The 17927-nt window shown below is 46.1% G+C and overlaps 1 protein-coding gene across 1 annotated transcript in view; it reads left to right on the top strand.

Moving 5' to 3' along the window:
• Positions 1-4256, top strand: part of LOC132783217 (neural-cadherin-like) — a 195624-nt gene extending 191368 nt beyond the window's left edge. The window contains exon 33 of the mRNA XM_060788311.2: positions 1873-4256. Within this exon, the coding sequence (XP_060644294.2) occupies positions 1873-2304 (432 nt within the window). The 3' untranslated portion in view covers positions 2305-4256. The remainder of the gene's footprint in view (positions 1-1872) is intronic.
• The last annotated feature ends 13671 nt before the right edge of the window (positions 4257-17927 follow it).

Here is a 17927-nt window from a genome sequence, read left to right as displayed (position 1 = left end):
AGCACCAGCAAAGCAATGTTATTCCCACTTCTTATGTTCATTTTACAAATGCAAAACTGTCCTTGACAGTTTTGCATTTGCTGTTTGCGGCAATTTGCAAGTTTTTCCATCCAAGGGCAAGAGAGGAGCGAGGGCCCAAAGGAGACAGCAAAGTCCAATCAGTGTTATGCCGAACCGTTTGGCTTCTGAGCTGAAGCCATTCCTGAGAATGAATGTCCAGAGACAGAGAATGAATCCGATATTTATTTATTTGTATTATTTATTTAAAACTTTAATATCACGATCGTTTCTACCTCCGTGGAGGGACTCAGACCAGCTTACAGCAAGGATTCAATGTTAACAGAACAATCTAAAAACATCATATAATGTGATTTGGCTTATTTGTGATTAAAATTACAAATAAGCCAAATTGCCAAGATAAAATCATGTCCAACTCAACTCATCTGTGGTCAATAACTTTGTTCTGTAGCCGGCCTCAACCATTACTCTGGTGTTGCGGAATATACGTTACCCAGGATCATGAGAGTACCTTTGGAGAAGGAAGAAGATGGAGAGACAGCTTGGTAGATTTCCAGGCGTTTATTTCTATCTCCGGAGTAGAGGGTGTTCAGCAAAACCAGGGGCTGACACAACCTGAAGTCGCAATTGTCCAGTTTTTATAGCATGAAATTGCTAGTTTTACACATGCGCAGAACAAATCTGACATTTACACAATACAATCATTAACAGATGTTTTCATATATAGTTGCTAAGGACATCTTTGATCAGGTCTTGGCAAGCATGTTGTGACCCCAAACATCTGCTCGGTTATATAACTTATCTCAACTTTCACCCATTACTCTAAGATGACATGTTCAATTGCTTTAATTCCTTTAAATTGAATTATAACATAAGATTTGATCAAAGCAATCTCCTAATCAATCCAGTCTTAATTATTCCATTACAACTTATCTCTTAGTATGAAGACTAAAGGAATTTGCTTAAAATAAAAGTGTTTCTGAAATTGCCTGCTATTAAGTGGTCAGAGGATGGCGCTCTCTCACCATATGACCTTAGATGTTCCAAGTCTTGGATCGATATATTGATTTCTGTGTCCTGCCAAATTCTCTTGTTGCTTCATATCTATTGTCAACATTGGCTAAATCAAACATCTGACTAGAGCACTCTGACCCCGTATCACTCAATACCATCTGCAGGTGCAAATTTAACTCTCTGGAACAGGTAGGCTTCTTTTTATTTTATTCTAAATTATGATTTTCCTTTATTATTATTTTATTTTCTTTTAACGGCTGCCACACTAGGAAAGCTTCCTTCCATAGCCAGGATTTCACCAGCCTCCTGAAGGACAGGAGGGAGGGGACAGATCTGATCTCAATCGGGAGAGAGTTCCATAGTCAAGGGGCCACCACAGAAAAGGCCCTGTCTCTCGTTGCTGACAGATGCGATTGCGAAAGTGGCGGGACTGAGAGCAGGGCCCCACCAGAAGATCTTAACAGCCTTGATGGTTCATGGGAAGAATACATTTGAACAGGCAAACTGGGCCAGAAACGTATAGGGTTTTGTAGGTTAAAACCAGCACTTTGAATTGTGCTCCGAAGCTAATTGGCAGCCAGTGGAGCTGGTGCAACAAGGGAGTTGTGCACTCCCTGTACTCCGCTCCCATTCAGTAATCTGGCTGCTGAACGTTGGACTAATTGCAGCTTCCGGGCATTCTTCAGAGGCAGCCCCATGTAGAGAGCGTTGCAGTAGTCAATACGGGATGTAACCAGAGCGTGGGCCACCGTGGCCAAATCAGACTTCCCAAGTCTCATATTCTCTGGCAATGATGAATTCCTCTTTAACGTAGTGCTAACTCCTTCCTTCCTTCCTTAGGATGCCTACAACATGGCGGAGCTGCAGATGTCCCTCCAAACCAGCCCGGCCTATTCTCTCTACAAGAAGAAAGGGAAACGGGCCGAGCGGCAGAGTCCTCTGAGCTGCGAGCTCCACGTCTCGTCTCCAAAGGAACGGCCGGAAGAATTGCTCTCGGCGGCCAAGGGCTCCTCCTCCTCCTTCTCCAGCACGGATTTTGGATGTTACCTGTCGGGCGTGGTGAGAAACATGGACCAGCAGCACCACGCTTTGCCTTGCGACTCATTGCAGGTGTTCCACACGGAAGGAGAGTGCTCGGAAGCCAGCAGCCTGAGTTCTCTTGGGTCCTGCGGATGGGACGAAGACGCCGTCTACGGGGACATCAAAGAATGGGGACCCAAGTTTGAAAAACTCAGCCAACTCTATTCGCATGCCAAGCCGGACGACGTTTAGACTTATCCAAGACTAGAAGGACTCTTGGCAATTTGGGGGTGGGGTGGGGTAAATGTACTTTGGATCAAGTTGACCCATTCGGAAGAATGCTGCACTCGCAGAGCTCAGGCGGTGTTGTATTTCAGTGAGATCTGTTAGAAGCAGAAAAGGGAAATCTGGGTTTGGACGCGAGAATGCTGCACTCGCAGAGCTCAGACAGTGTTGTATTTCAGTGAGATCTATTAGAAGCAGAAATGGGAAATCTGGGTTTGGATGGAAGAATGTTGCACTCGCACAGCTCAGACGGTATTGTATTTCAGTGAGATCTATTAGAAGCAGAAATGGGGAATCTGGGTTTGGACAGAAGCATGCTGCACTTGCAGAGCTCAGACGGTGTTGTATTTCAGTGAGATCTTTTAGAAGCAGAAATGGGAAGTCTGGGTATGGACGGGAGATTGCTGCACTCGCAGAGCTCAGACAGTGTTGTATTTCAGTGGGATCTTTTGGAAGCAGAAATGGGGAATCTGGGTTTGGACGGGAGAATGCTGCACTTGCAGAGCTCAGACAGTGTTGTATTTCAGTGAGACCCATTAGAAGCAGAAATGGGAAATCTGGGTTTGGACAGAAGAATACTGCACTCGCAGAGCTCAGACGGTGTTGCATTTCAGTGAGATCCATTAGAAGCAGAAATGGGAAATCTGGGTTTGGACGGGAGAATGCTGCACTTGCAGAGCTCAGACAGTGTTGTATTTCAGTGAGACCCATTAGAAGCAGAAATGGGAAATCTGGGTTTGGACAGAAGAATACTGCACTCGCAGAGCTCAGACGGTGTTGCATTTCAGTGAGATCCATTAGAAGCAGAAATGGGAAATCTGGGTTTGGACGGGAGAATGCTGCACTCGCAGAGCTCAGACGGTGTTGTATTTCAGTGAGACCCATTAGAAGCAGAAATGGGAAATCTGGGTTTGGACGGGAGAATGCTGCACTCGCAGAGCTCAGACAGTGTTGTATTTCAGTGAGATCTATAAGAAGCAGAAATGGGAAATCTGGGTTTGGATGGAAGAATGCTGCACTCACAGAGCTCAGACAGTGTTGTATTTCAGTGAGATCTATAAGAAGCAGAAATGGGAAATCTGGGTTTGGATGGAAGAATGCTGCACTCACAGAGCTCAGACAGTGTTGTATTTCAGTGAGATCTATTAGAAGCAGAAATGGGAAATCTGGGTTTGGACGGGAGAATGCTGCACTCGCAGAGCTCAGACATGTTCTCCCGCAGTGAGGGCATCAGTTTCCAGGTGGAAGGCGGTCCCGGTCAGGATTACCTTAATGTGCCTCCTTCCTCTTGGCACATTTCTCCCTCTCGCCCTCCATTCATGCTTCTTCAAATTCTGCAGCACTGCCGGTCACAGCTGACCTCCAGCTAGAGCACTCAAGGGCCAGGGCTTCCCAGTTCTTGGTGTCTAAGCCACAGTTTTTAACGTTGGCTTAAAGCCCATCTTTAAATCTCTTGCCCTATCCACCATCATTACATTTCCTGTTCTTGAGTTGGGAGTAGAGTAACTGCTTTGGGAGATGGTGGTCGGGCATCTGGACAACGTGACCACTCCAGTGGAGTTGATGGCGGAAGACCATCACTTCAATGGAATGGTAGAATGGAGAGGAACACTTGGGACATGGACCTGGGTTGTATTTTAATGGCCCCCTCCTGTGGGAACCCCCCTCCCTGGATACAAATACAATTGGAGGGGATGGAGAGCTGGTCCTTGTTAGGGTGGTTTTCTTTTACAGAGCTATTTGCATGCAGGGAGCAGGCAGTGCTGAGGTTTCTCTCCCCAGCGAAGAAAAATGGTGTAGCGCATCCCATTGTCTTGTATTATATTATATTGTACTATCACGCTGCCTCTTTATTTGTCATACCCTTGGAAAAACCCAACCTTGTGTAATAGCCGTGGAAATACAACCCTTTGGCTGGATGTCAAGCTTCTATCTTTTTGTCCCTCACAGCTTGGAATTATGGTTGAACCCTGATTGAACCTAGCAGTTCGAAAACATGCAAATGTGAGTAGATCAATAGGTACCGCTCTGGCAGGAAGGTAACGACGCTCCATGCAGTCATGCCAGTGGCCACATGACCTCAGAGGTGACTAAGGACAACACTGGCTCTTTGACTTAGAAATGGAGATGAGCACCAACCACTAGAGTCGGACACGACTGGACTTCATGTCACGGAAAACCTTTACCTTTTACCTGATTGATTAACAACCCCTTTTAGAGCTAACAACAAAAACAATAATACATCACACAGTCTTCTGAGGATGCTTGCCATAGATGCAGGAGAAACATCAGGAGAGAATGCTTCTAGAACATGGCCATATAGCCCGAAAAACCTACAACAACCCAGTAAAGGTTTCCCCTGACATTAAGTCTAGTCCATAACAACAACAACAATAGGTAAAGCAAGATAAAAGTTTTCCCTTGAAATGAAGCCCAGTTGTGTCCGACTCTGGCGAAACGTCAGGAGAGAATGTTTCTAGAGCATGGCCATATAGCCCGAAAAACCTACAACAACCCAGTGAAGGTGACGGTTTCCTTTGACATTAAGTCTAGTCTATAACAACAACAACAACAACAACAACAGGTAAAGCAAAATAAAGGTTTTCTCTTGACATGAAGTCCAGTTGTGTCCATCTCTGGTGAAACGTCAGGAGAAAATGCTTCTAGAACATGGCCATATAGCCCGGAAAACCTACAACAACCCAGTAAAGGTAAAGGTTTCTCCTGACATTAAGTCTAGTCCATAACAACAACAACAACAACAACAACAGGTAAAGCAAGATAAAGGTTTTCCCCTGACATTAAGTCCAGTTGTGTCCGACTCTGGTGAAACGTCAGGAGAGAATGCTTCTAGAACATGGCCATATAGCCCGGAAAACCTACAACAACCCAGTAAAGGTAAAGGTTTCCCCTGACATTAAGTCTAGTCTATAACAACAACAACAACAACAACAGGTAAAGCAAGGTTTTCCCCTGACATTAAGTCCAGTTGTGTTTGACTGGCGAAATGTCAGGAGAGAATGCTTCTAGAACATGGCCATATAGCCCAAAAAACCTACAACAACCCAGTAAAGGTAAAGGTTTCCCCTGACATTAAGTCTAGTCCATAACAACAACAACAACAATAGGTAAAGCAAGATAAAAGTTTTCCCTTGACATGAAGTCCCGTTGTGTCCGACTGGCGAAATGTCAGGAGAGAATGCTTCTAGAACATGGCCATATAGCCCGGAAAACCTACAACAACCCGGTAAAGGTAACGTTTTCCCCTGACATTAAGTCTAGTCCATAACAACAACAACAAGAACAGGTAAAGCAAGATAAAGGTTTCCCCCTGACATTAAGTCCAGTTGTGTCTGACTGGCGAAACGTCAGGAGAGAATGCTTCTAGAACATGGCCATACAGCCCGAAAAACCTACAACAACCCAGTAAAGGTAAAGGTTTCCCCTAACATTAAGTCTAGTCCATAACAACAACAACAACAACAACAGGTAAAGTAAGATAAAAGTTTTCTCTTGACATGAAGTCCAGTTGTGTCCGACTCTGGCGAAACGTCAGGAGAGAATGCTTCTAGAGCAGTGTTTCTCAACCTGGGGGTCAGGACCCCTGAGGGGGTCGTGAGTGGGTGTCAGAGGGGTCGCCAAAGACCGTCAGACAACATAGTATTTTCTGTTGGTCATGGGGGTTCTATGTGGGAAGTTTGGCCCAATTCTATTGTTGGTGGGGTTCAGGTTGCTTTTTGACTCTAAGTGAACTATACATGCCAGCAACTACAACTCCCAGAGGGCAAGGTCTATTTTCCTCAAACTCCATGTGTGTTCATATTTGGGCATATGGAATATTTGTGCCAAGTTTGGTCAACGTTTGAGTCCACAGTGCTCTCTGGATGTTGATGAACTGCAATTCCCAAACTCAAGGTCAATGCTCACCAAACCCTTCCAGTATTTTCTGTTGGTCATGGGAGTTCTGTGTGCCAAGTTTGGTTCAATTCTATCATTGGTGGAGTTCAGAATGCTCCTTGATTGTAGGTGAACTATAAATCCCAGCCACTACAACTCCGAAATGACAACATCAACCGCACCAGTATTCAAATTTGGGCATATCGGGTATTTGTGCCAAATTTGGTCCAGTGAATGAAAATAAATCCAGCATATCGATTCATAAGAGTAGCAAAATTACAGTTCTGAAGTGGCAATGAAAATAATTTTATGGTTGGGGGGTCACCACCACATGAGGAGCTGTATTAAGGGGTCGCCGTATGTGGAAGGTTGAGAACCACTGTTCTAGAGCATGGCCATATAGCCTGAAAAACCTACAACAACCGAAACCTTACAACCTCTGAGGATGTCTGCCTTAGAAGTGGGTGAAACATCAGGAGAGAATGCTTCTGGAACATAGCTAGACAGCCTGGAAGACTCACAGCAACCCGGAGATTCTGGCCATGAAAGCCTTTGTGGATCCATTAAGCATGTCCTGCCTCGAGGAGGGAGAAAACCCATTGAGAGCCATGTGGGAGAAGGCTTTGTGTTGGGAACGTGTTCTGGTGTGCTTTGCTGCTCGTGTTGTCCTTTAAACAGCCTTTCCTTTCACTTTGCTCCAATCCTGGTCTTGATTTATTTCTTTTTTTGCCGAACCTTGAATTTCTGAAGCGAAGAAAGTGGCCTCTGCAGTGCATTTCTATCTTCTTACCACATCTCTGCATTTCTACTTAACCGTTCCACGTAAATGTTCTGCGCCGAGCAAGAAGTCACTGTGGGCTTGCAATCTAAAGTTAGATTCAGTTCTTGTGGGTTTTTTTGGGCTATATGGCCATGTTCTAGAGGCATTTCTCCTGACGTTTCGCCTGCATCTATGGCAAGCATCCTCAGAGGTGAGACCTCTGAGGATGCTTGCCATAGATGCAGGCGAAACGTCAGGAGAAATGCCTCTAGAACATGGCCATATAGCCCGAAGAAACCCACAAGAACTGAGTGATTCCAGCCATGAAAGCCTTCGACAATACATTAAAGTTAGATTTCCTTCCTTGGCTGGTGTTTCCAGCCTTGAGTAACTTATCCCATTCCCTTGGCTTTGCGGAAAGGAGGCCTTCGCTGAGGAGTGCTCCTTAGATTATTCATCATTTTAGTTTTCACCAAACGAAAGACAGAAAAATGAAATGTAACTTTATGAGAAAAGTCAGGCAGAAGGGAAGAGCGGAAATTGGAAGACCATCCATGCGCAAGGGAGGGAACGAACAAGGGAGAAGAACGGATATGGAAGTGTCCTTGCAAAACACCAAAAATGTCTCAAAACGTCCAGTTTGTCTCAGTTCGCGAACCCCACCTCCTCCAAGAGGAACTGAACCACCTCAACTGGGCTCTCCAGGCCAATGGAGACTCCATCTCAGATCTCAGAAGAGCGGCAAGACAACCGAGAAGAAGCCACGAGAGTCATGACCAAGATCCACCCAGAGGGAAAGTGTTCCTGCCAGACATCAAGGGAACCACTGATCGAATAGGGAAGCTGATGAGGAAACACAACATACAAACAATCTACAGACCCACCAAGACAATCCAACCAATGCTCCGTTCAGCAAAGGACAAGAGGGATCCTCTCACCTCTGCAGGAGTCGACCGTATACCATGCAGCTGTGGACACGTCTACATAGGGACCACCAAACGCAGCATTGCCCAGACACGCATCAAGGAACATGAAAGGCACTGCAGACTACTTCAACCAGAGAAGTCAGCCATAGCAGAGCACCTGAGGAACCAGCCTGGACACAGCATATTATTTGAGAACACAGAAATGCTGGACCACTCTCACAACCACCATGTCAGACTACACAGAGAAGCCATTGAAATCCACAAGAAGCATGTGGACAATTTCAACAGAAAGGAAGACACCATGAAAATGAACACAATCTGGCTACCAGTATTAAAAAACTCTAAAATTACAACAGCAAAACAGCAGAGAGGAAACAACCAGGCACATCTTAACACCTCTCAACAAAAGATTTCCCCAGGCTCAGCCAGACCTTCAAATGCCAATCGTCAGTTGAAACATTCACACCTAGCTCCAGCAGGGAAGAGCTCCTTGCCCCACCCCAGTCATTCCACAGATATATAAACCCATTGTCCTAATTCCAACAGACCTCACTACCTCTGAGGATGCTTGCCATAGATGCAGGTGAAACGTCAGGAGAAATGCCTCTAGAACATGGCTCTATAGCCCGAAAAAACCCACAAGATTCCAGCCATGAAAGCCTTCGACAATACTCCTTTTTGGGTTAGGTTTTTCCATAAGAGTCAGTTTCTGTCTCCATTCATGCAATTAACGATGCCTATTTTGTGGATGTTGGGAGGTCTTGTTGGAGCTCAGTCTCTCCCAAACCTCTCGTATCTCTATGGGATTTAAATCATTGTAGAGTGAAGCCAGCGGAAAAAGAAAGGGGCCACGTGGCTGAAATGTGTCGTTTGGTTTATAGTCAGAACTTTATGAGCAGTCCTTTTATTCTCTCTTATCAGTTCTTCTCCGTGGCTTGCACTCCCCTTCTCTCTCCCCCCTTCCTACTCAGCTCTCCATTTTCCCTTCAAGGTCCTATCTTCTTCTTTGCAGGTTATAACGATACGTGGGGAAATTTAGGGAACTTTATTCGATAATAAAAATCCCACCGCTGCTTCATCAAATTATAACGACCCACAGCAGCCTACCAAATTATAACAATGACACCACTACAGATTAGCGCACCAAAGATATAGAGGGAGCATGGTTGTTGAACCAACTAAATATTTAAAAGTTAGGAACTGGGAACCACTGGAACTGAGAGACTTAAAATGATTCTTTAAAAAGGTTTCCGTTGCCACCATATTACTAATGAACAGGCTGAGGTACTATAGAAAGGTTGTTCAGTAACACACTTTGCGTTACTCTAGTTTTCTTAAAGGCTGTTAAAAAGCTGACTTGAATAACACTTTTACCACAAAGGTATTCACACTGAGGCTGGTATAAGTTGGTAAAAATAACAAGAACGTTTATTGAACAGACTTGAATATTTCAGGTACAAATGCTTATTGGTTTCAGTAAAGTTCTGGCATACAAAGCTTGTGGTTACATTTGAGAAGAGATCTTAAAAACTTAAAAACTTGAGTTACAAGTCTTAAAGTATCAACACAGAAAATTACTTCAGGAAATGAATCTCTGAAAGTAACTCCCACAAAAATCCCCCTTAGGAATCTAGCCAAAACCTGAACTAGCCTTCCTTAGGAAAAGAACAGACTACTAACAGGGTCCTGCTCCACACAGTATAAACAAAAGACTGACCCAAAGTTCTTCTTCAAAACCCCAAAACACTCTCACTAACACCCAACGTCTTCACTCTACCCTTTCCAAGCTCCAACTCCCAACTCTCAACTGGCAAACTGGGAACTCAAGCCTCAGTTTAAAAGTCACTTTTTTCCTTCTGATCACATAGGCTCCACCCTCATCTTCCTAACCAATCCTGGCCTTCTGATTTTCCTTCCAAGACTAAAACACGCCCCCTTAAGGCAAACCTAACCTAGATGGTGTCCCCCTGTCTCCCTTCTCTAAAATGGATGCATTGGCTTCGCCAGGCCCACTCCCTTAGGCCTAATCTAGCCTGTCAAGGTAAGAGATTCATTACACAGGTCGTAAAGTCCTCCTGAGAACCTTTCCACTACTTTCATCTAATTTAGTGGTTCCCAACCTTTTCCTGACCAGGGCCCATTTTGACCAGGGACCACTTGACTAGGGACCACTTTGATCTTTCCACTACTTTCATTTAACTCAGTGGTTCCCAAGATTTTCTTTTTTTTTTAATACTAGCGCCCACTTTGACCAGGGACCATGTTGATGTTTCCACTACTTTCATCTAACTCAGTGGTTCCCAACCTTTTCTTGACCAGGGACCACTTGACTAGGGCCCACTTTGACTAGGGCCCAATTTGACCAGGGACCATTTGACCAGGGACCACTTTGATGTTTCCACTACTTTCATCTAACTCAGTGGTTCCCAACCTTTTCTTGACCAGGGACCACTTTGACCAGGGACCACTTTGACCAGGGACCACTTTGATCTTTCACCTACTTTCATCTCACTCAGTGGTTCCCAAGCTTCTCTTGACCAGGGACCACTTGACCAGTGCCCACTTTGAGCAGGAACCATTTTGACCAGGGACCACTTTGATGTTTCCACTACTTTCATCTAACTCAGTGGTTCCCAACCTTCTCTTAACCAGGGCCCACTTTGACCAGGGCCCACTTGACCAGGGACCACTTTGATGTTTCCACTACTTTCATCTCACTCAGTGGTCCCCAACCTTTTCTTGACCAGGGACCACTTTGACCAGGGCCCACTTTGATCAGGGACCACTTTGACCAGGGTCCACTTGACCAGGGACCACGTTGTCTCCTTTGATTTTGGAATCTAAATAGGGCTGGGCCTGGAGTCTCCAGGCAGAATGATGAAGTCCTGGGAAGCCATGGCTGTCAGATGGAGCCGATAGTCCTGGTTTAGAGGGTGTCAGTATGAGGCCAATTCCTATGAGTCTACAGTAAATGTCACCATCATCATCCAAAAGATGAGAAATGATGGGGGAAGGGGAGAAGCAAGGGAGTGAAGGAACCCAATCGTGATTCATATCGTTTTGTGGACTGGGCGAAAGTGCAATGTCCTGCTGGGCTTTGTTTTGTCATTGTGGCAGGCTTGCTGTAGGAAAAATACACCATCAACAACCTTCTCGCCAACCTCTTGCCTCCTCTAACGACATCTAGTCATGGCTCAGGATTAATGATTTGCTTCTTTCCCATTTGTCTAAATCTCTTCCGCCCACAATGTGATATGCTATCATTTGAGTGCGCTTTCAGTCCAAATTAGACGCTTTTCTTTTGCTTGTAAACGTACTATTTACTCCCTCGGTCTGCGGTACAGAATAAAAAAGCTCTTGTAGACGTACCCTGCCATGTATTCCACTCACCCTGAGCCATTCCTTCTGCTTGGTTTGAGCCCTGATTGTGATGCATGAAGGCGAGAGGAAGGCCAGAACATTGATGGGGCAGATGTCTCACCGATTCAGACGAATGTGCCCAGGAAGGAAGACGGACAGACGGACACACAGAAGGAAGGCACAGCCAGTGCCCTTGAATGTAGACAGCTGGAGTGTGACAAGCATTGCTGGCTGTTCTTTCTGCTCCATATGAAACAGGTTTGGACAGTGATGGGCTTAATGCTCTCTATATAGCAGTGTTCCTCAAACTCTGCTCCTCCAGATGCTTTGGACTTCAGCTCCCACCATTCCTAACATCTGGAAAGCACTGGGACTGTGAGAGTCAGCTGCATTAAGATCACTACTGACCGAAAGGTCATGAGTTCGAAGCCAGCCTGGGTCAGAGTGAATTTCTGGCCATTGTGTAGCTTGTTGTTGACCTTTGCAGCCCGAAAGACAGTTGCATCTGTCAAGTAGGAAATTGAGATACCGCTTTCTGCAGGGAGGCTAATTTAACTAATTTACGATGCCATAAAAATCTCCAGCAAGCATGCAAAAAGAATGAGGAAGTACTCCATCATTGTCACTAATGGACAGTGAAGCAACAGCTCCCCTGGTGGCCAGAATACCCTCATGGAAGCTGGAATGTTAAGTAGCCTCTGTGTGTCTGTCTATATAGGTTGTGTGTCTATGGTATTGAATGTTTGTCATGTATACGTACATTGCAATCTGCCCTGAGTCCCCTGCGGGGTTTTTATTTATTTATTTATCGTGTCATCTGCAACCAGAACATTGTATTACATTTCTAACAGAACAAAACAAACAGATAAAAAAAACAAACACAATTTTTGCAAACTTGGTAGCCGATTAAATGTCCTTTGAGCAGTATCTGGCCCCTTGGCGTGCCTCTGGTGTTGCCGCAAGGAGGTCCTCCATCGTGCATGTGGCAGGGCTCAGGTTGCATTGAAGCAGGTGGTCAGTGGTTTGCTCTTCTCCACACTCGCATGTTGTGGAATCCACTTTGTAACCCCATTTCTTGAGGTTGGCTCTGCATCTCGTGGTGCCAGAGCGCAGTCTGATCAGCGCCTGCCAAGTCGCCCAGTCTTCTGTGTGCCCAGGGGGGAGTCTCTCATCTGGTATCACCCACGGATTGAGGTGCTGGGTTTGAGCCTGCCACTTTTGGACTCTCGCTTGCTGAGGTGTTCCAGAGAGTGTCTCTGTAGATCTAAGAAAACTATTTCTTGATTTAAGTCGTTGACGTGCTGGCTGATACCCAAACAAGGGATGAGCTGGAGATGTCTCTGCCTTGGTCCTTTCACTATTGTCTGCTACTTCCCGGCGGATGTCATGTGGTGCAATACCGGCTAAACAGTGTAATTTCTCCAGTGGTGTAGGGCACAGACACCCCGTGATAATGCGACATGTCTTATTAAGAGCCACATCCACTGTTTTAGCGTGGTGAGATGTGTTCCACACTGGGCATGCGTACTCAGCAGCAGAGTAGCCTAGCGCAAGGGCAGATGTCTTCACTGTGTCTGGTTGTGATCCTCAGGTTGTGCCAGTCAGCTTTTCGCATGACATTGTTTCTGGCACCCACTTTTTGCTTGATATTCAGGCAGTGCTCTTGTAAGTCAGAGCACGGTCCAGAGTGACTCCCAGGGATTTGGGTGTGCTGCAATGCTCCCGTGGGATTCCTTCCCAGGTAATCTTCAGAGCTCGGGATGCTTGTCTGTTCTTATGGTGAAAGGCACATGTCTGTGTTTTAGATGGGTTAGGGATCAGTTGGTTTTCCCTGTAATAGGCAGTAAGAGCACCTAGAGCTTCAGAGAGCTTCTGTTCAACCACCTCAAAGCTCCCTGCTTGAGTGGTAATTACCGCTACCCTGTGGGGTGAAAAGGGCGGAATATAAATACTATAATAAATAAATAAATAAATAAGCTGGCTGGGATTTCTGGGAGCTGAAGGAGAAGAGTGAGAAACACTGGTGTATAGTAATGCTTTCTCTGATCTGCCATATCATACTCATGTTGGGCGGGGGGGGGGGGGGGAAGGGAGGGATGCTTGTGCCATCATTCCCAAAATCCTCCACTACAAATGCTGGATGTAAGGCTGTGGGAGGTGTGATGGCACGCCTGAGCCTTTGGGAAACATGACTCTTCCAAGCAAGGTTTCCATGAGACAGGAAACCTTGCTTGGAATCTGAAACGTTGCTTCATCTGACTATATTTCCCATGCATGGAACTTTATATCCTCACATTAAACCATTCCAAGCACTCAGAAATTGGTTTCGTTTTCTCTGAATGCCTCTCATCCTTATCTGTCAAAGCCTGGCAGAACGCCAACGGCCATGGTCGAGCTGTCTGTTTTGGTTAATTTCGACCTGCCTATCTATACGCTCATTAGTCCCTGGAGATGCCAAGTTGTTTTCTAGCCCTGGGAACTCTCTGGGAGCAATTCAGGGAGTAAACTATCATCCACAGGAACATTCTCATGGGAAACTAAACTTTGAACAGGTGTCTCTATGTCATTCTCTGCATCAAAATCATTGACCAAACCATTGCCATCTTGACCCTCATTGACATCATTCCACACATCCAAAGCACCATGATCTTGCATTCATATGTTTTATGTAATTATAATGTTGTTTCTTGTTTTCGTTTTTGGATTTACTTTGCTGTAATTTGTTGTTTGGGCTTGGCCTCATGTAAGCCGCCCCGAATCCCCATCGGGGAGATGGTGGCGGGGTAATAATAATAATAATAATAATAATAGTAATAATAATAGTAATAATCTTGAAACACAATCACAGGCTGAACTCCAACACCCTGTCCCTTTGCATTAGAACTCATTGCCAGCATTTGCCCATTCCATGCCTCTCTAAATCACGTGCAAGAGTTGAAGCCATTGCCACGAATGAGGCCAGCGGGCATCTTGATTCGAAGGCCTGCATCTGGAAGGAGAGAAAGAATGAAAGCCAATGGGATGTTGGCCTGCATCAAGAGGAGCATAGTGTCTAGGTCCAGGGAAGTCATGCTCCCCATGCTCTATTCCGCTTTGGTTAGACCACATTACCTGGAATATTGTGTCCAATTCTGGGCACCACAATTCAAGAGAGAGATTGACAAGCTGGAATATTGCATTCCAATCACCCCTGACAAATGGCCATCCAAGCTTTTAAGCAGAGGCTGGATGGCCATTTGTCAGGGGTGATTTGAATGCAATATTCCTGCTTCTTGGCAGAATGGGGTTGGACTGGATGGCCCATGAGGTCTCTTCCAACTCTTTGATTCTATGATTCTATGATTCTATGATTCTATGAATGTGTCCAGAGGAGGGCGACTAAAATGATCAAGGGTCTGGAGAACAAGCCCTATGAGGAGCGGCTTAAGGAGCTGGGCATGTTTAGCCGGAAGCTTGGATGGCCATTTGGATGAGAGGAGATATGATGAGGGCTATGTATACATATGTGAGAGGAAGCCACAGGGAGGAGGAAGGAGCAAGCTTCCTTTCTGCTTCCCTGGAGACTAGGACGCAATGGAACAATGGCTTCAAACTACAAGAGAGGAGATTCCATCTGAACATGAGGAAGAACTTCCTGACTGTGAGAGCCGTTCAGCAGTGGAACTCTCTGCCCCAGAGTGTGGTGGAGGCTCCTTCTTTGGAAGCTTTTAAGCAGAGGCTGGATGGCCATCTGTCAGGGGTGCTTTGAATGCAATATTCCTGCTTCTTGGCAGAATGGGGTTGGACTGGATGATGGCCCATGAGGTCTCTTCCAACTCTTGGATTCTAGGATTTTATGATTCTATGAAAGAAAGAGGGGCACGATGTCCCTAGGGAGTTGGACTTTTCAGTAATCTGGGACTTTGACTAATCTCCTGCCGAGCTCTTTACTGAGGATAACATGGAGCAAGAACAACTTCATTTCCTATCAAAATTGTGCTACTTCTGCAATTTAAATAATTTTCTATCTACGAGTATTTAACCTCATGATGTGCCAGCTTTTCTGATTTCCCCAGGGCTCCTCTCTCGCTCCCGGCTTGTGGAATGACAATCTGGGGATCACAAATAGCTCAGCTGTGATGTGGCACCGAGGCATCGTCACAGGCAAGGTTGTCTCGCCATGTCTTATGGAGGAGGCGGCCGCTACAAATATGCCGAGACTCCAGAGCCTGATGGTCAGTTTCAGTATTGTATTGTCGAAGGCTTTCATGACCGGAATCACTGGGTTGTTGTAGGTTTTTTGGGACTGTATGGCCATGGTCTAGAGCAGGGGTCCTCACACTTTTTAAACCGGGGGCCAGTTCACTGTCCCTCAGACCGATGGAGGGCCGGACTATAGTTTTAAAAAATCAATTAAAAATTCCTATGCCCATTGCAGATATCTTATTTTGCTGTGTGGAAGGGTTCTTTCTCGCCCTCTTTAGGCAGTAATTCCAGGAGCAGAGAATGGGAAGTCTTCCTATTTCTAGTCTGAACACAATCTGGCTACCAGTATTTAAAAAACTCTAAAATTATAATTGTAAATAAAGAACAACACTCAAACACAGGGGAACTCCAGACAAGAAACAATCAGGGCCAGCTAATCACCTCTCAACAAAGGATTCTCCCTAAAAACTGTCAGGCTATGAAATAGCAATCAAGGTGGCCAATTGAAACATTCATACCTACCTCCAACAGACAAGAGTTCTTTCTCCCACCCTGGATCTTCCACAATTTTCCTAGTTAAAGGTTTTCCTCTGAGATGAAGCCCAGTCGTGTCCGACTCTGGGGTGTGGTGCTCATCTGCATTTCTAAGTCGAAGAGCTGGCGTTGTCCGTAGACACCTCCAAGGTCATGTGGCCGGCATGACTGCATGGAGCGCCGGGGCAGCCTCTCTTGGCTGGCTCACGCTGCCCATCGGGCTCGATGGGCAGCGTGAGCCTGCCAAGGGAGGAGCAGACCCGCACGGCCTACTCGCATGTAAAGCACCTCGCGAGGTGCTTTACACGCGAGTAGGCCACACGGAGCAGCTGCCCTTGGCTGGCTCACGCTGCCCATCGGGCCTGACGGATAGCGTGAACCAGCCAAGGGAGGGACACTGTGTGTGTGTGTGTGTGTGTGTGGGGTGCTCCTCCTCCACGGGCCAGATAATTTATTTATTTATTTATTTCATCTACTTATACCCCGCCCTTCTCACCCCGGGGGGGACTCAGGGCGGCTTACAAAGGAGGCACAATTAGATGCCCAAATCACACAACAAACAATACAAAATATAACAGTTCAACAATTAAAATGAAACATCAATACCTATTAAAATCATAAAAACTATCTCATGTCAGAGTCCATATATGAGAGTCCATATATCCATTCCATTCCATTGTCCTTGTCTATCGATAGGTCCTTTAATCAGTTGTCAGCATGGCCAAAAGCTTGGTCCCACATCCAGGTCTTTAGTTTTTTCCTAAACGCTAGAAGGGAAGTCGTCGATCTGATCTCCCCGGGGAGTGAGTTCCACAGGTGGGGGGCCACCACTGAGAAGGCCCTGCTCCTCGTCCCCGCCAGTCTCACTTGTGCCACTGGCGGGGTCGAGAGCAGGGCCTCCCCAGAAGATCTTAAACTTCGAGGTGGGATGTAGAGGGAGATCCGTTCGGACAGATACACTGGGCCAGAACCGTATACGGTTTTGTAGGTCAAAACCAGCAATTTGAATTGTGCTCGGAATTGGATCGGCAGCCAGTGGAGCTGACGCAACAAGGGGGTGGTGTGCTCCCTGTACGCCACTCCGGTGAGCAATCTGGCTGCTTCTCGCTGAACTAGTTGAAGTTTCCGAGCAGTCTTCAAAGGCAACCCAACGTAGAGTGCGTTGCAGTAATCCAACCGGGATGTGACAAGAGCGTGGACCACCGTGGCCAGATCCGACTTCCCTTAGTGGGCCGGAAGTGGCCCGCGGGCCATAGTTTGAGGACCATGTATAAATATGTGAGAGGAAGCCACAGGGAGGAGGGAGCAAGCTTGTTTTCTGCTTCCTTGGAGACTAGGACGCAATGGAACAATGGCTTCAAACTACAAGAGAGGAGATTCCATCTGAACACGAGGAAGAACTTCCTGACTGTGAGAGCCGTTCAGCAGTGGAACTCTCTGCCCTGGAGTGTGGTGGAGGCTCCTTCTTTGGAAGCTTTTAAGCAGAGGCTGGATGGCCATCTGTCAGGGGTGATTTGAATGCAATATTCCTGCTTCTTGGCAGAAGGGGGTTGGACTGGATGGCCCATGAGGTCTCTTCCAACTCTTTGATTCTAGGATTCTATGATTCTATGACCCCTGGTCTAGAGGCATTCTCTCCTGATGTTTGCTTGCCATAGATGCAGGCGAAACGTCAGGAGAGAATGCCTCTAGATCATGGCCATAGAGCCCGAAAAAACCTACAACAACCCAGTTTGAGTATTATTTTTGTACCAGGATTTTCTTCAATTTCTGAGAACAGCTTGCAGGAAGAAAGGCAAAAACTCAAGGTATTTGTACGGAGACAAGCTATGATCTTGTCTTCACACAAATACCCTGAGTATTTGCCTTTCTTATGGGCCGGTGAAACACACTCAGATCGTTCACGTGGCAGGGTGGATCTTGTTTTT

Source organism: Anolis sagrei, chromosome 8 (genome assembly GCF_037176765.1).
Source record: "Anolis sagrei isolate rAnoSag1 chromosome 8, rAnoSag1.mat, whole genome shotgun sequence".
Taxonomy (NCBI): Eukaryota; Metazoa; Chordata; class Lepidosauria; order Squamata; family Dactyloidae; genus Anolis; species Anolis sagrei.
Note: the sequence above shows the minus strand (reverse complement) of the source record. Positions and strands in the feature narration are given on the sequence as shown.